At 51.6% G+C, this 25725-nt stretch overlaps 8 protein-coding genes and 1 pseudogene across 9 annotated transcripts; 7 read left to right on the top strand and 2 right to left on the bottom strand.

Moving 5' to 3' along the window:
• Positions 1–1241: 1241 nt before the first annotated feature.
• Z519_11235 (uncharacterized protein) lies at positions 1242–2318 on the top strand (the record flags this gene model as incomplete). The annotated part of the gene is made up of 1 exon (XM_016768947.1): positions 1242–2318. One exon carries the CDS (start codon positions 1242–1244, stop codon positions 2316–2318), a length of 1077 nt encoding a protein of 358 aa, XP_016614793.1.
• Positions 2319–2900: 582 nt separating this feature from the next.
• Positions 2901–4044, top strand: Z519_11234 (uncharacterized protein; the record flags this gene model as incomplete). The annotated part of the gene is made up of 3 exons (XM_016768946.1): positions 2901–3079; positions 3163–3602; positions 3662–4044. The coding sequence occupies 3 exons, from the start codon at positions 2901–2903 to the stop codon at positions 4042–4044; spliced, it is 1002 nt and encodes a 333-aa protein (XP_016614792.1).
• A 125-nt stretch (positions 4045–4169) lies between these two features.
• Z519_11233 (succinate dehydrogenase, cytochrome b556 subunit) lies at positions 4170–4676 on the bottom strand (the record flags this gene model as incomplete). Its single annotated transcript, XM_016768945.1, has 1 exon — positions 4170–4676. One exon carries the CDS (start codon positions 4674–4676, stop codon positions 4170–4172), a length of 507 nt encoding a protein of 168 aa, XP_016614791.1.
• Positions 4677–5859: 1183 nt separating this feature from the next.
• Positions 5860–7188, top strand: Z519_11232 (uncharacterized protein; the record flags this gene model as incomplete). The annotated part of the gene is made up of 1 exon (XM_016768944.1): positions 5860–7188. The coding sequence occupies one exon, from the start codon at positions 5860–5862 to the stop codon at positions 7186–7188; it is 1329 nt and encodes a 442-aa protein (XP_016614790.1).
• Positions 7189–9505: 2317 nt separating this feature from the next.
• Z519_11231 lies at positions 9506–9639 on the top strand (annotated as a pseudogene). The gene has a single exon. The product of its transcript is annotated as a tRNA-OTHER (tRNA).
• Positions 9640–10523: 884 nt separating this feature from the next.
• On the bottom strand, positions 10524–11755 carry Z519_11230 (uncharacterized protein; the record flags this gene model as incomplete). Its single annotated transcript, XM_016768943.1, has 2 exons — positions 10524–10655; positions 10721–11755. 2 exons carry the CDS (start codon positions 11753–11755, stop codon positions 10524–10526), a joined length of 1167 nt encoding a protein of 388 aa, XP_016614789.1.
• Positions 11756–13735: 1980 nt separating this feature from the next.
• On the top strand, positions 13736–15746 carry Z519_11229 (glycolate oxidase, subunit GlcD; the record flags this gene model as incomplete). Its single annotated transcript, XM_016768942.1, has 5 exons — positions 13736–14024; positions 14071–15233; positions 15282–15393; positions 15443–15618; positions 15675–15746. The coding sequence occupies 5 exons, from the start codon at positions 13736–13738 to the stop codon at positions 15744–15746; spliced, it is 1812 nt and encodes a 603-aa protein (XP_016614788.1).
• Positions 15747–16133: 387 nt separating this feature from the next.
• On the top strand, positions 16134–17256 carry Z519_11228 (D-xylulose reductase A; the record flags this gene model as incomplete). Its single annotated transcript, XM_016768941.1, has 2 exons — positions 16134–16157; positions 16207–17256. The coding sequence occupies 2 exons, from the start codon at positions 16134–16136 to the stop codon at positions 17254–17256; spliced, it is 1074 nt and encodes a 357-aa protein (XP_016614787.1).
• A 5274-nt stretch (positions 17257–22530) lies between these two features.
• Positions 22531–24108, top strand: Z519_11227 (uncharacterized protein; the record flags this gene model as incomplete). Its single annotated transcript, XM_016768940.1, has 1 exon — positions 22531–24108. One exon carries the CDS (start codon positions 22531–22533, stop codon positions 24106–24108), a length of 1578 nt encoding a protein of 525 aa, XP_016614786.1.
• Between the last annotated feature and the right edge of the window lie 1617 nt (positions 24109–25725).

Below are 25725 nucleotides of genomic sequence, written 5' to 3'. Positions count from 1 at the left end.
CGATCTCCTGTCCGTCGAAAAGGCTCAATAGGCCACATACACACCTTGGATCGCGGTGATGGGCACCTGACCTGGCATTCATTCCTTGAGCTTCTTTCTCCTTGACCTTCAGACCTCCGGTCGATCTTTCAGCGGCCCTTCTTCACCCCAAGCCGTGGATTGAGGCTTCAAAAACAATGATCTTCTATAAGTCTGTTGATATACGGATGATGACTATTTTTTCGAGAAGAGTTCTCCGACTTCGCGACATCCAAGCCAGACGTCAAAGGGGGTGGTGGCTGTTATACTGCAACGAAGGTATCGCCCCGCTATATATATCTATATTCGAGAGCTGCTTGAACGACCGGGAGCAAGTTTTATGCAGTCAGTAAGCCTTAGGCCTCACTTCGGCCAGGGAACGGAGACGGGAACTGCGAGCGGAGACTCCTCGAAATCAGAACAGGCATCCACGTCTCTTTGCCAGAAGGAGTCGCCGGAAGGACAGCTGCACCGAGAATGCGCTTTCTGGCGTGGATCTACGGAAGAAGCACACTGTCCTAGAATGGACAGCAAGGTCGCTTGTCCTTCAAACCCAAGAATTCAAGTTCGCTTTCATGCTTCTCAGGGATCCATGGGGGAAGTCATCCCCAATTCAACTTGAAAGAGATAAGAAGATCTTCAGCGTCTTGCTTTCGCTTGCTGTCCTAGAATACTTTATTGCAACGAGGCTCTCAAGGCATACTCGCCGACGGGCCTCATTATCAATGAGATGAACAAGTGGTTCTAGCGGCTCCAAGAATCGACGCTTAAGGACTCGCCACATAGCAACGTGTCAAATCTTTGGCTACAGTGCCGGCGATTGTCGCAAAAGAGATCAATAGGTCGATTGAGCCTCTATTTCAGCGTCTAGTTGAGATGGCCAAGAACGCACAGACTGATCCGAACCCGCCGCAGTCCCTGTCATGGCCGGAAATCTAGCTGCGACTACGCCCCTCGCCAGCTTATCGTGCAGGTCTCCACCTGTGAAAATAAAGCAAAGTTCGAGCGGCCTGTTGCATTTCAATCCATTCCATGCCTCCACGTTGCAAGTCATCAGAGGATTCAAATTGGCGCCCAGTTACATACGAGGCAGGTTAAACTTTCCGTCGGCTGTGGTTGACATTGTGTAAACCTATCCCCCGCAGTCTCAACCTTGCTTCCTCCTCTTTTTCAATCACGCAAAATTCGGCCGCAGATAGCTTCATTCAAACAGGTCTACGAGAATGGTGTATCTGGCTAACTTGGAAGGTCCAGGCCTCGTCTTCACCTATGGACTTTTCGGCGTGCAACATGACGAACTTACGGCTGAAAAGAAGAAAACAATATCAACGCTCTACGCCTTGTTGAGTCAATCTGCAGACCGAGTCGATCACTTGCAGGATGAGAGCCACGGAGCTCCTCGACAAGGTCCGAAGTGCACCACTTTTGTCGCGTACTGGCTGAAGTCTGGCGACTACGAAAAGTGGAAAGAAACTGACGAAGTGAAGCAATTTTGGGACAGTCTGCCTGATGACGCGGGTGTTTGGCGTGAAGTAATGACTGTTCCAAAGTCTCGTTACATGTTTGCGGCAAACCAACAAGAAACATCTGGCCTGGCTACAATGTTGGGTCTCAAAGACAGTACCGACGAGGCCTACTGGGGTGTCTACCGCCATCGGCTCAGTGCAAATCCCGACGAGCACACAGACCCGAATGATACCTTCACATCACCACTTGTGACCACCGCGAAAGCAAAACCTGACCCAAGCAAGAAGGTAGTGGATCTGTCGAAATCACCCACGCCCGACAAGATTAGACGTGGGCGGGTAAAAGTCAACAAAATCCCCGATAATCTGTGCTATTGTCGGGAGGGCCAGAGACAGCCAAACTTGCCTCCAGAGGAGCTTGAAACGTGGAAAGAAAAGCTGGCGCCGTACGCTCTAACTTGGATGAATCACTTGGACACGGAGCGCAACAAGAACGGCGTGGTCTCGTTCACTTTCAATATCGCACATCTGAACCCGAAGCCTACCCTGGACCCAGGCGCAGACCTTGAAGTGGACACCGATGCCATTGCCGAGACGAATCAGTTGATGTACTTGCTTGACCTTGCTCATTTCGAGTTGGCGGGACGCTCTTTCAAAGACCATGTTCACCTGCGAAAGACGACGTTTGAGATGTACGGCCCAGGTGGTCCGCACAGCGAGAATGGCAAACTGTCGATCTGGGTCGAGCTTTGCATTTTGAAATCAGGGGACATGGACGCAGAGTACGTTGGATGCCGAGAGGGGACCGGCCTGATGATGTTTGAGAATATGTAAAGCGGCTGATCCCAACGACATGGCTTATCGCGGGCTGTGAACCTGAGTTTCCCTATACCATCTCTCACCTGAGTAATCATCTGCAGCTGCCGAATCTACAATTTGCTTCCAAATCGTCCATCATCGATTGCTCCGCCGCCCAACACTAATCATCCATGCCCCTCGGAAATGGAACCGTCTGGATTATTGTCCTTGAAATCGAGCCCTCCAATTGTATGTGCTCACATTGATAACCCCGCTTTGAATGGAACCAGCACTGAAAGCCGCGGAAACGGAATACGAGTTGCCCCTCCTCTTTCTCAGCTTGAGACGCCGAGTCTGGGTGGCCGCAAGACAACGCCAAAAAGATAGAGACGTCCGCGGGGCAAGCCACGAAACTCTCGCTGGTGTCTATCAGCCTCCCCGCTGTCAGCACTGTTCTCAACTTGACTAGTAACGCCTTCTGAGAGCGGAAAGTTCCGCCTATATATCGGAGTTGGGAGCTTCTCATATCGTGCGTCTTCTCTTCGCGAACTCGGTCAGCACTCAGCTCCATCTTCTAGAGAACGAACTCAGGAATTTCAACCAGTCGACCCGGCAGACATGGGAAGCGCAGCTCCAGCGACGTTGCGAGTGGCGGTGGCCCAATATGAACCGGAATGGCTCGACCTACCAGCCTCAGTCGCGAAAACATGTTCCATCATCACCGAAGCTGCAAAGAAAGGTGCTAAAGTCGTGGGATTCTCAGAGGCATTCATTCCTGGCTATCCGGCGTGGATATGGTAAGCTTTTCCGTCCCTGTGTTCCCATCTTCACTGCCCGCCGTTGTCACAGCACATTTCCATAACATCCTGTTTCACCTCAGGCATAGACCGGTGGATCCGGTCCTGTCGACAAAGTACATCCAGAACTCCCTGGCTGTGGACTCTGATGAGATGCGGACGATTCAAAACTGCGCGGCGAAGAACGGCATCGTCGTGGCTTTGGGATTTTCCGAGAACGACAACAACTCAGTCTACATTGCCCAAGCGATCATCGACTCAGACGGTAAGATGCTGATGCATCGACGAAAACTGAAGCCGACGCACATGGAGCGCACCATCTTTGGCGATGCATCCGGAAACAGTCTGATGAATGTGGTGGCCACCAAGATCGGGAAGCGGGTCGGCAGCTTGGCCTGCTGGGAGCACTGTCAGCCGTTGTTGAAGTACCACACTGCGACGCAGCGCGAAGACATCCATGTCGCAGGGTGGCCGCCTTTGAGTCTGCACGCAGGGCCGGAGCTGTGGTCCATGTCGAAGGAAGGTAGGATTCTCTTTCTAGCATCCTCTGTGATCCCGTCATGCTAAGTGGGGATACTCAAGGCTGCCAAAATCTCTCCCAAACATACGCCATCGAGACGCAGACGTTCGTCCTCCATGCGACCACCGTGATTGGACTCAAGGGCATCGAGCTCATGGGCACGGGCCAGGCCATGCTCATGAATACCCCTGGAGGAGGCTACTCCTGCGTCATTGGACCCGACGGCCGCATGCTCTCGGAGCCGCTCGAGGCCAAGTCTGAAGGGCTGATCATTGCTGACATCGACCCCAGCATGGCTATCATGGCGCGAAGCTTCCTGGACATCTGTGGCCATTACAGTCGGCCGGATCTGCTGTGGTTGGGCTGCGATACGCGGGAGCGGAGGCACAAAGTCGACACACCCCGGCCGGGGACGGAGGAGAAGGTCGTGGGGGAGAATGAGTGAGTATGATAAGCACGGAAAACCGAGGGAAAAGCTGTCCTGATTTTCTTTTTTTTCCCCTTTGAAGCGCGGCTTTGCCCTGGGTGTTTCCTTTGACTCTTGTTGTTTTTCACGGTTTTACACAATGCTTACCAAAATATCAAACCCACTGTTCCCAACGCACTAATCCCCAACCCTATCCACCCACTAACCATGACCTGCCTATTCGACAACATCATGCCCGTGTCCCAAATCAAGTGCCTCAGCCCATGCACGACGTGGAAACAGAACGCAAATCCCCAGACGCCTTTCACCGCGAGCCTCGCGCCCACCGGCAGCGCGCTGAACCAGGCCACCAAGCTTTCCGTGTCCAGGTGCCAGCCCAGCAATGGAGATATGACGTACGCAGCTCCGAAGATGTATATCGGACCCGTGAGCAAGATGGCACAGTTGCGCATCAGCGCGCCCGAGTACCATGTTATTTGCGGTTGGTAGATGGCCAGGTGCGGGCTGACCGGGCGGGAGAGGCGCTGGGAGGCAAGTTGGGAGGTGTGTTGCGATTCAGTGAGAGGTTGAAGTTGAACCTGCGGTTTGTTCTTGGACGATGTGCCTGATTGTCTGGATAGGGGAGGCCTTAGCCAGTTTTCCTTGGTCATCTTTCGATAAAAGGGGTTGGATGGTATACCTGGTCAACTGTAGAGTCCCGGGCACACGCAACGCGACGATCACAGGGTGCGAGAATACTGAATTTGGTTTCAGAATGCGTCCTGTTGCGGCTTTGATCAGCTATGGACGGAGCGGGAACCAGGTTTATGAACCCCAGTACACAAGGAGTCATGCTGCTTAGTACTTACGAAGTATGCATATACGTTCTGGCTTCAAGCCCGGTAGGCATCTTGGGTAGAACATTGTGATCGCTCTGGCGCTCCAGGGTCTCGAGCTGCTAGATCTGAACAACTACAATAAAAAAATTGTAGACAGAAGCCGAAGCTGGCAGATATTTGATATTATCAGGATCTCCGTGCGGCATAGTAGAACCTCTCTCCTCGGCACGGAGGCACTCCGCCAGCCTTGCCACCATTGCCAAATCAGGGTGTTGGTCCCAAACTCTGATGGCTGATAGACGAATCCTTGACGTTCCAACCGTGATTCCGATGCTCCACTTGCTGAGGCTCCTTTTTCGCCCTCTGCCTTTTCCCTCCTGCACGCTCTCCCGGGGTTCTTTATCAAATATGTAACGGCAGCACGTCCAGTGTGCAGGCCTAGGAATGAGATCCCGATGCAGACAAGCATGTGAAGCGTGCCGAGCTCGCAAGTCGCGCTGTCTACCGGGCTCAAGCGACGAGACTTGTAAGAGGTTGGCAGCCCGGCTCCGCCCGTTTTTCTCCATTCGCTCTAGCTAGTTAGGAGGGTCTTTTCAGGATTGACGAAGGTCACAGGTGCGAGAATTCTGGACTCGTATGCGTTCCTCACGAAGCAATCAAGCGGACTGCTCCACAGAAACGGTAAAGAGTATTAATCACCCTGAGAAACGAAGAATCGAGCTGATGATGCGCGGCTAGGGTAAGAGGGCGGTTTGCTGGGAGCAATGGCATTCTTCTACAGCGAGGCTGCCATTCGAAGGCAGACTTAGAGTGTCTGAGGAGCAACGGAGACCAGTGCACCTATTTCGACGGTCCGTTAACGTCTAGTACGCCGACGCTGTCAAAATCAGCGTCTCTTGCTCTTTCCGAAGCCTCGAATACTTTCGGCCATGCCCTACTCGCCGCATTAGAGATCAAGGAACCTTCGCCCGGCAGTTGGGCTGCAGTCAAAGCTGCACATGGTCAACAATGCTCGATGTTTCTGGATGGCTACAAGGACATGGTTGAATCGGTGCCGTTCGCCATCCAACTGCCGCCCATGACCCTGGATGGCCTCTTGTCATCGTTCCCAATCTTGCTCCTCGCAGCCATCCTCACAGGAAGCAGCTCCGATCCCTACTTCGAAAAGCAAGCCGGCGAGACATTTCGACATGTCCTTGCCGACCGAGTCATCATCAGGGGACAGAAGAGCCTGCAACTTTTGCAGAGTCTGCTGACATACATGACGTGGTATCACCACCGCTTCGACCCACAGACCGTCCAATTCTACCAGCTCCTGCAGCTTGCAAACGGCATGGTTGCCGATCTTGGGCTGCCAAGGAGATTTGCCAAAGAAGGGACATTCGACGGTAGGGGCGACGAGGATGTGAACGCCATGCGGGCATTCTTGTTATGCTACTACCTCAACTGCGGCGGAGGAGTGCTTGGGTACGACAGGCCCGAGAATATGCGGTGCATTGACAACTTGAGGAACGCTGCAAAGTGGCTAGCTGAGGTGTCTGACAAGGCTCTTGATAAGGAATCACCGGCGCTGGTCGAGCTACTACACATTGTAAGCCTGCATCGGGACGACGGAAATGGGAACCGGTCTGAGCATCGCGTTCCACCTTCACGAGGCTTTGCTGAGTGGAAAGCCACCTACATACGGCAAGAGACGTCGGCGAGCCTGAGGTCGAGCTACCATTTCGTCGCAGCGTACAGCGTTCTCAAATCATCGGGTTCAGAGTCCATGTCGTCCCAGGATGTCCGGCTCAGCTTGCAGCATTTCAATGCGGTCTTGTCTAACATACTTGACCAGAAGCTCTGCTATCTTGTCCAGCTGGGCATCATCGAGTGGGCACATTTGATCACGACTTTATTCCTCCTCGCCCGTCTGGAGAGCTCTAGAGCGGTCAAATCGGGTACAGAGGGTTCCTTCGACCAACCACTGCTCGTACTCCAGTATGTCGCTCGCTTCCGAGCCCTTGTGGATTGCTTGACGACGCAGGCGGAGACAAGCACGGCCTTCCGGGCGCCGCATCTCCTGGGCTGGCTCGACAAGATATTAACGGCCGTCATGCAGCAGTCCAGCTCCGTGGAGGCATCTCGTGTATCATCCAGCGATGAGAGTGATCACTACCACCACCACCACCACCACCACCACCAGCAGGAGTCAGCCTACGAGATCGTCAACTCTTTCATGGACGACCGAGGCAATGTGCGACATCCAGCTCCAAAGGAACCAACTAATGTGAGAAAGCAGGTGCAGAGAAAAGACGAAGAAGACTTTTGGACCGACTTTATGTCGGACTGGCTGAATTGGTAGTACTCTCCGTTGGTATGAAGTTAGACAGCCTGGTGGAGATAATTGCCACTGCCGTTCCCCATGTGTTCCTGACTCCCAAGTTCTCACAACTTCAACCCTTCAGGTAGGTCGCTTGATTGATTAGAAAGGGAAGATCTCTCTGGTTGCTGCAATGCCAAGAAATGTCTTACCCTGCCTGATCGGGCCAGTCTAACCAACAGCGATGGTTAGAAGTGTGAAATGGGGTAAAAGTGAATTGAGATCAGCCAGATCCATGAGACCTAGATGGCTTCTTTATACACAACGACGTCGAGAAAGCACTTTCCTCTATTGCATTATCGTCAAGAGACCCATCGCCGCTCATGAGGTGTCGGCGGCCGGAGAAGGCTACGCTGTTGAAAGTGATCCTAGCCTTGGGAACAAGATGGCCAGTGCCAATGCAAAAATCTGCTCCTGACATCGGGACGGATCTACAAACAATGCATGAGGAAGCAGAGTCATAGCCCGAGACGCGCACAAAAAAGCCCAGCAAGACTTCACCACTGCCGCTGACGAAGGCCACAAGTCCATCGCTCTGTACATCTTTCGAGATGGGAACTGGGCCACGTTCACAGCAGACGAAAAAGGAGGAGATCGTCGTGCTCTATTATACGTGGTCGAAAATGAGGGAACACGGGCTGGGGACTCGACAAATGAGCTCTCTATATGCACCTGCAGCACCAGCAGCGGCGACGTTGACAGCGAGAGAATCTGGACATCACGGAACTACACCAGGCCCAGTAGCCCCGGCAGCACGAGTAGCAGCGGGACGGTCAGGATTGCCAGGGATCAGCGGTGCAAGGGGAATCGGACGGGGCAGACGCAGTGGCCGTGGGTGTGGTCTCGGTCATTAAGAACCTAGCAGAATGTGTAAGAATCCTCTGCCGTGGGGGAATCCGATCAGCACTGAAGCAACCAGTGCATTATGTGGCGTCAAGAAGGCGGTAATGCGGCATTGGTCTGTATGTACAGAGTCTCTACAAGGTAGTAATCAATTAGCACCACCACATGCTTCGGTGTTATCCATTAATGACCAGGCTGTTCCACCAGGGTCCCTTCCTCGTAGTCCCGCTGGGCGCAGCGAAACGGTACAGTAGGTCCCCATGGTTCTCTGAAGACTAGGTACATTCTTATACTCCGTCATCATCAGCTGGCATATGCGGTCCCTAGCCAAGATAGATTGAACTAGTTCTAATCCACGTTTAATCAATTACACACTCTCTGTTCTGCGTCGGCTTGGTCGTTGATTACAGCATGTGTTCTCTATTCTCATGGAAATCCTCACATTCTCTGTACCCTTCAAAGAATAGTATATGTTCGCCGGTATTAAACGAGCTCTTACCTGTGTGGCAGCCATCTTCCTCTTGCTCTCTTTTGCCTCCAGTACTGGCAAAATGAGGTCAGCAAATGTGAGTGCTGCTCGTCTAGTTTACAAGAAGACATTCTCAAGTCTTCATAGTTCATCGTGGTAGACCAATGCAAGATGTCGCAAATATTTACATATGTCTCTCGGAATGAGTGTCTTGATCGACAAGAAAGAGGAGTCTTGCACCTGGTGACAGGGAGATGGCAGCTGGATGTCCTCGGACCTCAAAATGGCTTTCACTCTCGTCGATCGCACAAGTATCCAGTGAGCACAACCAACATCTCTTTGGAAACAAAGTGAATTTAAGTGATGCGAAGAACCCCTGTCCGTATCTTGACGTTTTGCGGGAGCCTGCTGGACTGAACTGTCAAAGAGCAATGAAGCTTGAAATGATGTTGAGAATCGTTGTTCGGGGGCAAACAAACGTGATGAATTTGCCGAGCGTCTCTGTTTCAAGTGGAATTTATGTGACAACGTGTACTCGCGTATAAATAGAGCAAAGTGCAAGTGCAGTGAAGAAAACAGTGGGTCCCAACTACCGCAGTGAGATGAGATGAACAATGCTCCAGCTTACCCTACTTTTCCTCCTCTTATTGCCCGTTAAGACGTCGAAGAGTTGTATGTGATACTTTTTCTTACTACAAAGAGGATATACCAACAACTACATAGATCAGCAACAAGTTCAAAACTCTTCCTACACGTGCCACATGAACACTACCTTGTCTCGCTAGGTATTAATAGTTAGCTAGGCAGCGTACTTCGTAACGGGCAAACCGGGGTACTGGAGTCCTTTTAGAGTAACGAACCGCACCGCCCTTCCGCCTATGACAACTAAACGCAACGCCCCGCTCTTCGCCTCGAAGTCGCTTCTAACAAAGTTTGTTATTATATTAAAATTGTTAAATTTTTGACACAAAATTGCTCAGAGAATCTGGCCGCGTGGCCTAATGGTTAAGGCGTTGGTTTTCGGTCACGTGTACACCAAAGATTGGGAGTGAGTTCAGCGCGCCTGGTGGTTCGCCCAATTGATCATTAACACGTTGTAGGTTCGAATCTTCCCGCGGTCGCTTCACTCGCAGTGTGTTGCCCTTTTTTTGGCTTCGTTGTTGCAAAATAGGAGCCGTGACCAGTAATTCTCTGCAACCCTTTTTTGCCGATTTCGGAAGAGTAAATGGGGCGAGAGGGGGAAGGCTTGGCCTAGGGCTGGCCAACGCCGTGGGGCTCGGGCTGCATATGGTTGCGTAGGGCTATGGGATCACTTACTACACAGGCTCCAATGACACCAGGGATCAGGGATCTGACAAGGTGGATACTCACAAAAGCTGTGCCTCGTACGTATATCACAAAGAGAAAGTCCATTAGCTCCTCAATATGGGAAATACAAAATGACAACCTGTCCGAATGGGCCAGTTTCCAGCTGACATTTCGCTCTCTATGATCTACACACTCCCTCACTGTCAGAACTGCCATGAAGCCAAGACACCTTGCTCAATCTAACGAGTTGTCAGAGATTGAGAGTGCGGAACTTGTGGATTGTCTATCTACAGAGGACTAGGTAGGCTACCTATATAGACAGAGGGAGAGGTGGTCATAAAAGGAAGAGGTTGGGCATGCCCTCTCCTGGTATTCTGACATGGTTTCGCACCCCTGCGGCTGTTGTGGGCTGTTGGGTATCGATTCACAGTTGGCAGTGTAGCCCTCCCTCTAATTAGATCTGAGCTCGCACATCGAAGATGATGACGGTTTGTGCGAGGAAAGTGGAGAGTGCGGACTGGCGTGTGGCTCGTTCATTCAAAAGATAAGGATTCATTGTCAATGCAGCTTCTACGCCCTGTTAATAGATTGCTAGCGTCGACGAAAAGCATCGGTTGCGAGAGACAGGAATGGAGCTCGCTCGATCTTGGAGCGCTTTCACATTTTTGAATTTTGACTTTATCTCTATCTTGTCGTTTTAATGCGCCTGTATGGATTGCGGCTGGGCCGGAATCGACGTCGACTTGGTCGCTGCTGCTGCCTCGGCGGCGGCAAACTTGGCTGCTTCCTCGGCCTGGTCGGCGCGGATCTTCTTCAGCAGTTCAGGATACTGTTCGCGGTCAAGTCAGTCTAAGGCTGGGTACAGAGTATTATGTATGGCATCCTTCAACTTACCCATCTCTCACCCACGTCCGGGTGGCTCTTGATCCTGTTCATCAAGGTCGCCTCGCCCAGTCGGCTCCACATGCCCTTGATAAATGTAAACTCGATGTCGTCCAGCCTCTGGCCGCCCCTCTTCGCCAGGATGTCCCGCCTTAATTGCTTCACTGAGTCCGGCACGTCCATACTCTCGAACGTCGCGTCATAGCTGACGCCCTGGAAGAACGGGATACTGTACCTTGCACCGGACCCTCGAGGCGGACTCTGCACTCTGTGTGTGGTCGACTGACAAACGCCCTGAGTGAGTGCCTCCATCCCCTGTCCGATCGCAACCACAAATGTCCCGTCAATGGGCGGACAGTCGACCCATTTCCCTTCTGCATTCTGCACCTGCAGTCCACGGTGATGGCTCGCTTGCAAGAGGTAGCTCGTGAGCATGCTGTCCTTATGGGGCCCCACGCCTTGCGCTTCCCCTTCCACGCCCAGCTCCTCCAAGTCGGGATACTTGACAATCTTCAATTTATGCTGTTGTGCCTCGTCGAAGAACTGCGCAAATGCGTCTGGCGGTAGACCGATGGCCTCGGCGATCAGGCCTGTGAATTCCATGCTCATATCGCCCATCCGCGACATATAGTCCTCGTACACTTCCCTGAACCGCGGCAGGGCGCTGGGATCGGGCCACTGGTTTGGCGCCAACAGATTCCTGTACAACGGATCGTTTGGGCTCGGGATCGGATGCGGTGTCGACAAGTCAATCTGTTCGCGCCAATCCGTCTTGAAGCGTGTGATCTCCATGCCGAGCTTGTTGTAGCCGAGAAACGAGGGCGCGTTCTTCATTTCGATTTCCAGCTTCTTCTCTTCGGGGAGGTCAAAGAAGGATTTCCCCAGCGTAATAACCTCGTCGACCAGAGCCGGCGGGATGCCTGTGTTTTTGATGTACAGGAAACCAACCTCAAGCAGTGCATGGCGGAGATCGGCGAGGAATTGCGCTTTCGTCGCCGGGTCCCGCGCGAGAGACAGATCCAGGATCGGGACGCTGGAGAAAGACATTATGGATGTTGCGAATTGGTTTGAAGACACCAACAGAGAATTCTTCTTTTTCTAACGATCTAGCATTTGAACACAAAGGAGCATAGAAGCAAGAAAAGGCTGTACCTCGGGAAATATATAATGGGTGCATAATAATATCGGCGCATCGGATCACGCCATAAGCTGGGCTCAGTTCCACAATTGCGGGGAGCTCCAGATGGATGGGCTGACAGGCATTGGTAAAAACTCGCTCTGGGCTTCGTATCGCCACAGTCCAGATGGGCTTGTCTCGCGCCCTTCGATGAACCTAGACCCAGTACCGGTTCTGGGAAACGTACAACTCCACATTCGATTTGACACAGCGTATTTGACGACCCCATCGATTCAATGGACGAACAAGGGCTCGATCAGGTCGTTCAGTCCACGTCCTCCGCCTGATCCTGGTTTCTGCTTTATCGGAAGAGCAAGATACTCACTAGGTAGGGGCCGCTTGTGGCTGGAGGTGCCGTGGTGGTAAGATGGGAAGCGGTGCTGGAGCAGAGGCCTCATTGCTTATCAACACTCGATCAACTCAGCACAGCCTCGCCGACTGCGATACGCCATGCAATGGTTTGTCCTGCTGAAACAGATGCAAGTTAGTAGTAAGAGGAGAGGCGCCAATACGGGCAGACATTTGAACGACTTCCACCAGCGGAATTCTGCTGAGCACTGATGATGATACCCTACCCAGACTATCGACACCATCAAGTCATATCTGTGATGCCAACACCGGAGTTTCCATTGCAACAGGCGAAACTGACCTATTTGGACCCGAACAACCTGTGCTGAAATTATAACAATCTGTATTGTGACTCGGAAATACCTGACGAGGTCGCTTGAAGGTTCCTGATGATTACAACGAGTGGGAGGCAGCATCAGGTCTTCAATACCACCATTTGACCTCGTGAAAGAATCAGACATCGTGGTCAGGCACATTTCGCAAAAGGCATGTCAATGAAACAGCTCGCGTAAAGAAAGAGCCATGCCCGGCTCGTCAGTGGTTTGAGTGATTTGGTGCGATAGTTATGTTTTGAAAGGCCCTACAGTCAGCAATGCGCTTTGGACGGCTCTGCAAATCCTGCTGGCGCGGCCTGGCACTTCCAATGCTCCCCGCAGATGAACATTAGTTTTCCGTACTGCCGTTGAATTGTCGCAGAATTGATAGCAATGGTGTAGAAGTGTGCATGATCTTTTTCCATTGAGCGGGCGTTCTGTACGGGTGGTGTGAGACATTCTTGGAGATCTTCTTGTCCACGGCCTTCTCAATCGCGGAGTCAACGCGGTTAACATTCTCTTTCCAACCACATCTTTTCTAGTCAAGGAGTGTAGCAGTGTCAAGTCTAAACGCCCGAGTGTCTCTCCGTCTCACCGAGATCTTTGGGCAGTGGAATGAACCAGCGTCGTATCTGCAACTCTTCAGCTCTAGCGTATCCTCATGCTTCCGGTCGGGGAGAATTTCAAGATTCCGAAGGATATGTGAGGTCTATCTGGCGTTGCAAATAGGCGAGCACTGGCCAGGTCTTGGGCATTGCCAGCGGACTAGTGTGCGAGGACCGTACCGAAAATTAAGCGTGCCACCGCCCAAGCATAAGCAGCAAAAGTACACGATGAGTGAGAAAGGATAGTGATGAGATGGTGGGATGGTGCTGGGCGCAGGAGACTCCTCGATTCCCTGTGATCGGACTTCTCAGATTCCGGGGTTTTTTGGGGTCCCGCGGCTTCGGGGAAACATCGTCATTTGCATCTTGATCCATTGAGACGCACCTTTCATGCACCTTGGATGCAGCGTTGTTCTCGACTCCTCCCACAACTTCTCCGCGATTCGTACCGGCGGTCAATTTCGTGTCGCTACCCTCTCCTTGACAGCGAGCTTGATACAGTCTTTATATCTATCAGACACCCTCGAAGATGCATTAAACACCAGCACCAGACGCCTCTTGATCACTTCGCCTGCCACTCACGATGAAGTCAATCGCCCGACTCGGTCGCCCAGTAGGCTCCCTCCTGCGATGCGCCGAGCGCGAAAGCCACTGTCGGTTCGCTCCTTGGGCCACGAGGTCATTCCACTGGTCGCCCGCGAAGCTCGAAGATAAAGGCAGAGATCCCAAAGAAAACTTGTCCTTTCGAGGACAGCTGTACCAGAGCACCGCGGACAGGTTGAAGCGCGAAAGAGCTTCGGAGGAACAATACATAAGAGCGACGAGCGCCCGCGGGGGATCCGCTGGGGGCAGAACGCTCAGTCTCAGTTTTGGTACTCATTCGGCCCTCGCCTGTCTCTTCTCTGCTAACAACACAAGTGATTCTGTCCGTCGCAGCCGCAGCATTCTACCTTGGAAAGAGGGGAGAACGACCTTTGGATGTCTCATCCACGACCCCTTTGTCTCGAGCACAGCCGCCCCAACATGATACTAGAACCTCTAATTTGCAAGCCGCTTGGGTTGACTTTGCGCAAATCGTGGGGAAGGATAACGTCTCGACTGTTCCCGACGACCTCGAAGCGCATTCCGGTTCCGAATGGTCCTCCTACACCACTAAACCTAATGAAAGACCTTTTGCCATTGTATACCCTGCAACTACCGAAGAGGTCTCCAAGATCATGAAGGTGTGCCACGAACGAAGGATCCCCGTTACCGCGCTCTCAGGCGGTACAAGTCTTGAAGGCCACTTTGCGCCCACACGAGGAGGCATATGCATCGACATGGCAAGAATGGATAAGATATTGGAATTCAGACCCCAAGATCTTGATATTGTTGTACAGCCCGCTCTCGGCTGGGAAGAACTCAACGAAGAACTAAAAGGACATGGCATGTTTTTCCCCCCAGATCCGGGTCCAGGCGCAAAAATAGGGGGCATGGTCGGCACAGGCTGTTCGGGAACAAACGCTTACAGATACGGTACCATGCGGGATTGGGTCGTCTCTCTGACGGTCGTTCTCGCCGACGGCACCATCATCAAGACAAGAAGGAGACCCCGAAAATCAAGTGCTGGCTACAATTTGACACAAATGTTTATCGGCAGCGAAGGCACTCTCGGTATTGTCACAGAAGCCACTCTGAAGATCACGGTTCTCCCTAAAAGCCAGTCGGTCGCCGTTGCTACATTTCCCACCATTCATGCAGCAGCTGAGTGTGTCGCGAGAGTTGTTGGTGAAGGCATTCAGCTCGCGGGAATGGAGATCTTGGACGATGTGCAAATGCGCTGTATCAACAAAAGCGGAATGACCAGCAGGCCGTGGCAGGAGGCTCCGACCCTGTTCTTCAAGTTTGCCGGGACAAACGAAGGCGTCAAGGAACAGATCAAGATCATCCGGAACATCGCCAAAGCGACCCACAACAAGAGCTTCGAATTCGCCAAAAACGACGATGAGGCCGCTGAACTCTGGAGTGCTAGGAAAGAGGCCCTTTGGAGTGTCATGGCTATGCGGAAAAACAGCACTGACCATGTTTGGACGACCGATGTAGTAAGTAGTTCCATCTCAACACCCTGCTTCAAGTCTGACCCAAAACAGGCCGTCCCTATCAGCAGACTGGCGGACATCATTCAAGAAACCCACGATGATGTGGCCAGCAGCGGCTTGATCGGTGGCATCTGCGGGCATGTGGGAGACGGAAATTTTCACAGTAAGAAACTTGCGCCGCACCGTTCTCTTCAAGACCTGACCATTTCTAGCCATCCTACTCTACAATGACGCTGAAAAGAAGATCGCTGAAGAGTTGGTTCATCGGATGATCCGTCGTGCCATCGCCATGGAGGGCACAGTAACTGGCGAGCACGGCGTCGGGTTGAAGAAGCGCGAGTACCTCCGCGAAGAGCTCGGGGATGAAACTGTCGACGCAATGCGAAAGGTTAGTCCGAGCCATGTGAACTCATCAGAGTTGTCGAGACTGATCTCTGCACGCAGCTGAAGCAAGCATACGACCCGTTGGGACTTCTCAACTGCGACAAGATTGTCCAGATTGAAGCAGGCCACTGAGCCGCTGTCCCGGAATATCATATACCGAACTTTGTTGATCAGCCTCCTCCAAACTCGGATGGCGCTGTCCCGATGCCGGTTCGTCGTGGTGGTGCTGCGACTCTCCAAAGACCAATGCCCCGCACCGCCTCCAGCTGTTGAGTGTGCCCTCTTTAGGCTAAATTTCTCAATGCTCTGGCTTCGTGTTTCCCCTCTGTGTGGTTCAATGGGCTCTCATTACTTACAGTGGAAAGCGGTCCGCAGGTTGAACAACTGCCACCTTCATAGCTGATTTCCGCAGCAACAAATTCAGATCTTCCACCTGTCAATCTCTATATATACTCTCAGACCCCGCATTTGCTTCGACTTGATCGTGTCTCCTGTTCATTCCTCACTTCCTCTTAGACCATGGCCACGGAAACGCAAACGAAGGTAGGTCACTGCCGATGTGTCTCTGGGATGGAGCATTGACGACGCGCAGGAGAACAACTCCTTCGTCCTCCGCGGGATCAAAGACGTATTCTTTGAAGATCGACCCATACCCAAGCTTACAGGCCCTCGGGACGTCCTCCTTCAAGTCAATTACACCGGGATCTGCGGTTCGGATGTTCACTATTGGCAACATGGTAGAATAGGACATTTTGTGGTCAAGGAGCCTATGGTCCTTGGCCATGAGTCCGCAGGGACCGTGCTAGAAGTCGGATCTGGTGTCAAGAGCCTGGAAAAGGGAGACCGTGTCGCGATGGAGCCAGGTATTCCATGCCGGCACTGCGTGCGATGTAAGGAAGGGAAATACAATCTGTGTCCCGACATGGCATTTGCAGCGACTCCGCCGTACGATGGTACGTTGGCAAAATACTATGTCCTTCCCGAGGACTTCTGCTACAAGCTGCCCGACAATATGACACTAGAAGAGGGCGCTTTGATGGAGCCCCTTGCTGTGGGAGTACATATCACCAAACAATCGGGACTCAAGCAGGGTGACACAGTGGTTGTTTTTGGGGCTGGGCCTGTAGGACTTCTCTGTTGCGCTGTTGCTAAAGCCTTGGGTGCTAGCAAGGTTGTCGCGGTGGACATTAACACCGAACGACTCGAGTTCGCCAAATCCTTTGCAGCAACATCAACATTCGTGCCCTCCAAAGTCTCAGCGGCGGAAAATGCCCAGAGGCTGAAAGACGAAAATGACCTCCCAACAGGAGCAGATGTTGCTATTGATGCCAGTGGCGCAGAACCTAGCGTTCAAACGGCCATTCACGTCCTCCGTATGGGCGGCAGTTATGTGCAAGGTGGGATGGGTCGAGACGAGATTACTTTCCCGATCATGGCTGCATGCACCAAAGAGCTTACAGTCAAGGGCAGCTTCCGATACGGCCCTGGCGATTATGCAATGGCCGTGGACCTGGCTAGCAGTGGCAAGATCGATGTCAAGCGGTTGATTAGCAGGAAAGTCAATTTCGATGATGCAGAGCAAGCCTTTGAGGATGTGAAGGCCGGAAAGGCCATCAAAGTCCTGATCGAGGGGCCGAAATAGCGGATTTGAAGCGGGTGATGTGCTGCATTAAAAGCATTCTTCAATTCGGTCTCGGAATCTGGGGTGTTTGTGGCTGCATGTCGTGGTGCATTCCGGTTCATTCTATTCACGTCACGTCCCCTTTTGAAATCCCTTGCCCAAATGCTGATTGCCCATCAGTTGTCAGTACCTGCAGTGCATTCCCAAACTCGATCTTCCCAGGCCTTGAAGCGGCCTTCGAACTGTGGGAGACTTCACCACCTATCAGGCGCGGCGCGTTTCAGACTTCCTCCTACCGCGGATGTTCCATTACTGTTCGATGTTTCCAGTCAAGACTCCCAACTGTGTTTTCACGGGATCATCTCTCTCTCTTTCAATGTCCAGTCTCGCGAGAATGGGGGCCACGCCTTCTCTCCAAGGTATGAGTATCTCCCTTCTCCCTTGCTCTTCTTGCTTCTGTTTGCTTCTTCATTGTATATATAAATACAACTTTGTTGGCTCTGTCCTTCCAGAAAACTTCTCATCATCAGCATCCTTTAAATGCATCAAAAGTCTGGGATCTATCCCCCGTCTCCGCGTCCCCAAGAGGATAGACGATGCAGTTTGGACAGTCACTAGGATGTTCGAGAGTGTCACGAGGCTCATGCAATCTCTTCCACAAACTCATTTCTGTCATCAGCTTTCCCATTTTCCAAGCTGACTCCCGAGATACCATCCAGTTGTAAGGCACAAAATGATGACTATATTAATTTAGGTCTAACAAGCGACCTTTTACACAGTGTGCCCTAGAAAATCGAAGCCAGCGGCTATTTAAGAGACGGCGAACGCATTCTGCATGCTTTTTGCCCTGTCGCGCCGTTTATTGGCTGTGGTGAAGCAATACAAGGTCCGCCTTCATCCTCGATTTTGAACGACAAGCAGAGAACAAGCTGCTCAACCTGAACTACGACATCGACCAAGAAATCCCTCTGGCTGAGTACAATGCGACTACGGAGAAGGTTCTGTCGCTCAATGGCCTACACCGATCGACTATCATCAAAAGAGCCTCGATCCCTGAAGTGACGACTCCGGATACGACCATCACGATGACAAAGCACCCACTGTATGAAACATGGGAAAGCTTGAAGCGGCGGAAGCCGAAGAGATAACGCATAAACACGAGCAGGCTTCGCCAAAGTTCGTACCGAAATCGAGGATTTAGAGCCAAATGATTGTCCTCAACAACGAACAAAAACATACCAATTTGCATATACACAGAACAATATGAACAACCTCGCAAGTCAGAACAACCCTGTGGGGCAATAGGGAAGAGTGGAAGACAACCTCGAGCTGTATCCCTCGCGGAGACGGCCTGCCTTCGAGAAGGGTGACGTGTTTAGTCAGTTCATCTACACGATCAGGTCGTCCGAGGGATGCCCAGACGAGTTTGCGGCAAATCTGCTGGTATGTTGTGCCATCCGATGCCACAAGCTATACCGGACCTGGGAATCATAGGGCAGCGATTCATTCCTTGAGAATGCAAAAGCAGCTTTCGGTAATCGGCCCGGGAAATCCTCACGGGTTTCCTTAACCCTTCGAACGAGGACTCTGTTGCCCCAATGCCCCATGCTATAATGAGGCCACTCATGCAGCATGGTCTGCCTTCCTACCCAGCCTGGTGGAAGTGGCGCTGAAGAAGCACGATCCGAGAAGATCTACGGCTCTACGGTCAAAGGAGACGTCAGGTCAAACTGTGGCCAGTACGGCGCCTTCGTTGCTGGATTCTCCGCAAGACCCAGAGACATTAGGCGAATAGACGAGCAACAAAGGCATAGCTATTTTGACCCGAGTTCGGGATTTACTCGACTCCGATCCTTTGTCCCAGCCATTGTGATCCAGAACTAGATGCTAGAATCAGTCACTCCAACTTGGAACAAGATGCTACAGTTCTCGTCGACTTAATGAGCGCACACTTACCAGAGGTACATTTCCCCTTGGCTCATTTCATCGTCTCATTCCGACTTGAGTTGGAACGCCTTATCCACCCCTCTTACTAACTCTTCTCCAGTGGACGAGACGCCTGATCGGCTCAATACTTGACGCGCACTGCAGTGTCTTCGGTCAATATGTGTACCAAGGCACTGAGGGGGACATGGAGATATTGTACGCATGTTTTGACTGGCAGCTACGGCACACTCGCATCATCCCCACCCCAACGCGGCTGCGTTCTAAACAATATTCGCACTCATTTTACCACGCCAGCTCTCGCGACCGACCCAAAGGTCTGGTCCGTATGCCAGGATATAGTCATAGCTCTCGTAATTGACGAAAATAGACAGATCGAGGGCAAGATTGCCTAGCTCTCTTCGCTCGACACAATCGGACTACCATGACATGTCTTGCCGGGGTCGACCAGCATCTCTCGACAAGCGTCAAAGATAAGCAGACTCGAGCCTTTTTTTTTTTTCCCCAAAGCAGTACGCTCGTTTTCTCATGGACCGCATAATATGGCTGGTGCTCCGTATGCCTTCCTAGATGAACAGAATTATTTGGCGCCCGATATCTCTGAAGTGGTTAGCATTTTCGGTGACAGGGTGAGCTCATAAACATTGGTTGCATTCTTCTTGAGTACAGATCTCAATAGGCGGCACTTCGTCAATGAAATGAATTATGTATCGGTCTATTTACTCTCACCTTTGGATTTCTCACCTCTTGGACAAAACTTCGCGTCTTTTGGCACTCTCGGTGCTATCCATGTAAGAGAGTAGCTCTTTGCTAATCATAGCGCAATGAAATATCACCAAACGGCTTTCTCAGTAGGCACTTCTCACAGAGAAAGCATAGAGTATTCAAAATTCGCATCACCCCTGACTCGACGGTCGAATCGACACTCCTATTGGTGCTGAACCGTGATCAGCATGAGGGATTTCTCTCAAGTTGACTAATAGTCTGGACATCTTCCAGGAAGAGATACCTGCCCAGCTACCCCTGTATACAAACGAATAGCAATTCTCTGATATAGGACACAGACAGACGGACGACCACCTCAAATTGTTGAGACATAGCCACTTCAATAAGAGGGTTTCCTCAGATTCACCCTGATTCGTACCCATTTCGAAACCTTGTGGATTTCGTTCTTCTTCGGGCAGCCCTTGTTTCTTGTCTTCAACGTATGATGGCCCGCAGTTCCTTGAATCCTGATTTCACATCTCGAACCGGTCAAAGCCTTTGCAGGATAGCGAACGAAGGTCAGTTGAAGGTTCTGAGGCGAGACGCGGGGGATTTAGTGCCGGTTGCACCCGATCCACTTCTGCGCGACTCAGCTTTAATTTTACCCCTTGTTTCCGTTACAGGATCAACCACATTCGACCAGCAAAATCATGTCCATACTCTAAGCGCTGCCTCACTTATGACGGCCGACGAGATCAGGATGGCGACTTGGATATCCTTCTCTAATGGCAGCCTTCTAGCACAGGACAGGACATGTTCTCGGCCCTCGGGGGTGGCCTCGTACCACAATATGCAACCGGCGGCTCTGTCGCTTCTTTTTCCCCCTTCAGGCAGTGTGGCTGCACTATTTAGCTACCTAGGCCTATTGAAAGAGACTCATTTCAAGCCAGCTTCTTGGCTAAGTGGTTCGACATGCATTCCACTTTTCCGCTGAGCGATGACCGACGGATTCGGCATCCACAGTACTTGGCAGGAGGACGTCTTCAGTCATCAAGCGCAATGTTCTGACAGCCGAGTTAATTGCTAGAGAGCATCTGGAGCATCATGGAGTGACTTCAGAGGGTGTGCTTTCCCCTCTCCATTGCGCTCGAAGAGCCCTGTTGGTGCAGATACCAAATCTCCTGCAACCAACACGGTATTGGCACTCCTCAGACCACCAGAATCAGGCCCTTGCATCCAACAATGTCTGTGACACGCGACTTGTACCTTGCCACCATGCAGGACTGGCATGCTGTGATGTGAGTTTTGCGTGGTTGTGATCTTGGCATTCTTGGGCCTCTCTGGATATCCCAAGTACACTGGCCCATCTGCCGTCGGACTCCCGAGGCATGAACATAGTGTCTTACCATGCCACCGCCCTGCCCTGACGTTGACGCCGTACTCGTACATGCAGCGGTTCGAAACTGGAATTGACCATTTTGCTATCTGTTCTCTGATTTAACATTGCTTCTGTGTGGAATATCAAGAGCATCAATGATCAAAAAAGTCCTACAATAGCCCAGATGTTGTATTGTTACCCGTACGAGAGATGGTAATGGAAATCCCCAGACTAAGGTAAGTCTTTCAAAGGTCCGGGCAGACCGTTACGGTTCCATTGTATCGACTGCCGCCTATGCTGCCGCGGTGGTAACAGTACATCATACTAGTTACGGGGGATCTGGCACCTTCTTACGGTGCAGGAGCTGTTGGACGCCAATATTAGTTATATGCGAGCAAGTATTAGGACTTGAGAATGAATGCAATACTACCCCAGGATCTCCGCCAAGAGGAACGAACAGAGAAAAACCGAAGTCCAAATTAGGTGCTCGAGCAAGGAAGGTGCGTGGAGCGAGAGCCACTCCCAAATCCCGATCCCTCCCCGGACAACGCTCCATCTTCTCTGCGACGGGGTCCTCTAGATTCTGTGCGACAGTTTATTAAAGCCGGTCCTTTGAGTGAGTTATCTATCCAAAGTCTACAATTAATATTATCAAGATTTGGGATTTTGGTGACAGATAAATGGTAACCTGGCGTGAAAGCAGATAGAAGCGCCCCAGCGTTAGCAAACGCAATTAGAAGTTCCGACGAACAACGTCACTCCAGCATTCCCGGGACCGCAGAAAAGATAGCGAGCGTATCGGCGAAGACGGTATCTCTCTATACTTGGATTACTGTCACTGGTCAACTTAGTACATGAAATCAGTCTGTACCGACGACGTTGGACTTGGTCCAGATCTTCTGACACGGGTTCTGCTGCCAGTGATTCTCTCAAGCTAGGGCTAATTCGACCGTGCTAGATAGAGGCACACGACACTCTACCAAGTACATGCATCCAACTCAAACCCAGCTTCGCTGGCACTCGTTTTCAGAATTTCTAGATATGGTTCCCAGTCAGGCCACACTGATTCCTGGGTTCATTTGGCGAATACGGGAGGCGCCCGTGGTCTGATCCACCTACTATCTCTCTCCATGGTATGACCACTTCTTGTTCCCATCATAATCGTATTTCAGCTCATGTTCCTCTGTGTTTACCGTGAATTTGGGCAAAGCTGCAAAGGCAAGCACTATTTTCTTCGTCGACAACAAGCACTATTAGGACTTTGCACTATGGCGGAGCTGAGTCTCAAAGTCATTGGAAAATTAGCCACCACAATCACCAACATCGAGAATGTCCAAGCACTGCTTAGGCATCATGACTGCACTGATCGGGAGGTTGAGCCCCTGCACTGGCAAATGCAGGCGCTCCTTGATATGGTCGAGCAATGGCGCAGCGATACTCGTAGCCATCCCGAGAGGGCCTCTGCGACAGCAATTAACATGTTCCAAAAACTGTTAGGGGATGCTACTAGCTTGAAAGAGGACATTTCTGACCTTCTCGATCGCATGAACGTACAGTCATTCTGGGACGAGCACCTGTGGCCACTCTGTGGAAAACCAACAATCGACAAAATGAGCATCGAATGTGTCGAAATCATGAAGGAGTTATCTCAAGGTGCACCTACAACGCCTGCGGTCATAATCAACACGCCAACCCCCTCAGTGCCTACAAGTCTTCTGAGTGCTGGACTAGTGCCGAAAGAAAGTACCGGATTAGCAGAAAAGACCCCCAGCTTAAGTCTCGGCTTAACTGCTACTACCGAGACAGCTCGAACTTCCCCTGTTGTACACAGTGCCGACGAGACAAACTTAGAAGAGAACTCGCGTCGTGTACGCCAGCATGAACTTCAGGTCGCTACTCATCGGGCACAAATGTACCGCAACACGCTCAGCAAACATCAGTGCAAGGATGTAGATTCGAAACTGCAAAACACGCCGCCATGGGACCGCACCAAAATTCTATCCTTACTGGATCAAGGTGCAGATCCTGACGCCCGTCCGGACTCCAAGTCTAGCACTGCTCTCTACAACTCTGCCTCCTGTGGCGAGATCGAGACGGTAAAGCTTCTTTTGGACCGAGGAGCCCAGGTAGACGCCAAAGGAGGGAAGTACAATACCGCTTTCACCGGAGCCCTCATGGCCAACCAGATGGAGACGGCTGTGCTGCTTCTAGACCGTGGTGCAGACATTAATCACAAGCACGGCATAGGCGATTCGACACCGCTGGGACACGTATTGCTACATGGAGATGGCAAGCCGCATAAAGGCCTCGTTGCCTTCTTGCTTGAACATGGAGCCGACGCGGACAAGAGTATTGGGGCTGGATTGTCGCCTGTTGCCTTCATCCGCGGCAGGGTGTGCAGTCATTCGAGCCCGAAGCATGGGTGCAAAAAGTGTGTCGACAAAGCAGAATGGCTAGAGATTACTGAAATGCTGACTGCCTACGGCGGCCAAAACTCGATCAACAAGGGCTTCGCCAAGGTCATCGACTTCTTCGCGGATCCGAGTATTGATTCGGATCCAGAGGTCGCTGCTGCTGGAGAGCGGCTGAAGAAGGCAAAGGCTGCGAAAAGGAGGAGAGAGGAGGACCGGATGAGGTCGACACGGGCAGAGTACGGGGAGAACTACCAGCTTATGGAGCAGGCAGCCCGTCGCCAGGCGCAGGCAGCTCCCGCTGGTGCCGAAGAATGCGATCCAGAGGTAGCGGAGGCTGAAGAGGCGCTGGCGAGAGCGAAGGTACACAAGAGGGAGCAGAAGAGATTTGCGAAACAAATCGGGAAAGCCGTGTCGCCTCCTTGGTGGTACTGACATAAAACGTCGACGATCCTCCTGTTGGTCACTGGCGGTCCTGAACAACGGCCGCCGTTCCAGACGGTTTAATTACATATTCTGACCAAGGCTCGCCGAAGATGTTACTATGAGGGAGAGATGATAAGACTTGGGAGAATCCTATAGGAATAAGGCTATTTGTATATAAGCAAATAGGGACATTCTTACGGAGAGTATGGACAGACAAAATGATCTATTGTGATTATAATTGTAATTGTTGAGACACTACTAGTTCAACAGAAGCGCTGGGACGACGCTTCCATAAGTGATTTGGCACTGAACCGTCCTCGGAGGCGAATAATACTATGGGATTGAGATAGATCTGAATATGGGCACACAACTTCCACACGCCGTCAAAACTCGTACGGGATCACATTTATCCCCTTGAATTCATAGCCTCGTCACGTGATGAGTCGCCCCAAGGGGAGGGAATCGCGAGGGAGGGTCGGGGGTCCATGGAGTACGGCTTTCGAAACATTTCGGAAGACTTAGATTATATTCCCAGTATAGACAGCAATGAGAGGTAAGGCAAATATGGGGTGACTCAACCAGCTGCCTATCGAGGTCATGTCGCGAAAGGTCCGCTAGATCTTCGCATATTACAGAGACGGTTCGTCGACTTCTCACATCAACAAGCTAGCCAGAAAATCAATCGATAAATGGACCTGAATCCGCCTTGGTATTTGTACTATTCAGTAGGATCCCTTCGTCTCCCTCGCTAGTGTTTTAGCTGACTGTTACAGCCTAGATAATAGCCTAGTAGCATCATCGCAGTCACTGGAGTGGACGCCAAAGGGCGTATCTCGTCGCAAATCCAAAAAATACGGTCTACTTATTCCCCTTCCTGGGCCATATCTGCAACATGACGCTGGTCTTACTACCAGTAAAGCACCAAGATGCAGCTCAGTGTGTTACCCTTCGCTTTGCGAGCCTCGGGAGTCTCGCCATCGGCAGATTACCCGCGCACCCAGGATGTGCTCAAGATCAAGAAGCCTCGCTGCACAGGGGCCTCGACAGCAGTCTCAACGTGAATCACTTGAAGGTGGTCGAAACTCAGTCCCGACCTCGCGCAGCGGCGCCGGCCCATGAAGCAGTCGGAGATGGAGGTGGATCGGTTTGGACTCTTGGGGAAAGCTGTGCATGGGTATTTCTCTCGTTGTAATGGCGAATAGGCAAGCACCCGCACGCACGTAAGTCGAACTCTTTGAGACAAATCCAACCGTGACGAAGGAGGCGAAAGGAGATTCACAGAAGGAGAGAAAGATAAATTCTGACGTTTTGGGCTCGCAGTATTAGCATTGCTGGTCACTGACGGCTAGCAGAGAAGACGAGGCGCGGGAGGCCTCCTAGTGAGATGGGAAATCGACATGTCAGAGACAACGCCTTTGTCATGCTATCTCCAGGCCTCTGAACAGGACCGGCGACTGTACGACCGGTACGGATTCAGCGAAATTGGTACGGTCGAGTTTAACCTTCCGGAATATGGGCATGAAGGACGGCGTTGAAAGGATGACAGAGAATGTCAGGATTCCTTCTACCGTCACGGACACAGTGGCCAAAGTAGCAGTCGCATTGCATTGGGCGTTTTAAAGAATC

Source organism: Cladophialophora bantiana (assembly GCF_000835475.1).
Source record: "Cladophialophora bantiana CBS 173.52 unplaced genomic scaffold supercont1.21, whole genome shotgun sequence".
Classification (NCBI taxonomy): domain Eukaryota; kingdom Fungi; phylum Ascomycota; class Eurotiomycetes; order Chaetothyriales; family Herpotrichiellaceae; genus Cladophialophora; species Cladophialophora bantiana.
Note: the sequence above shows the minus strand (reverse complement) of the source record. Positions and strands in the feature narration are given on the sequence as shown.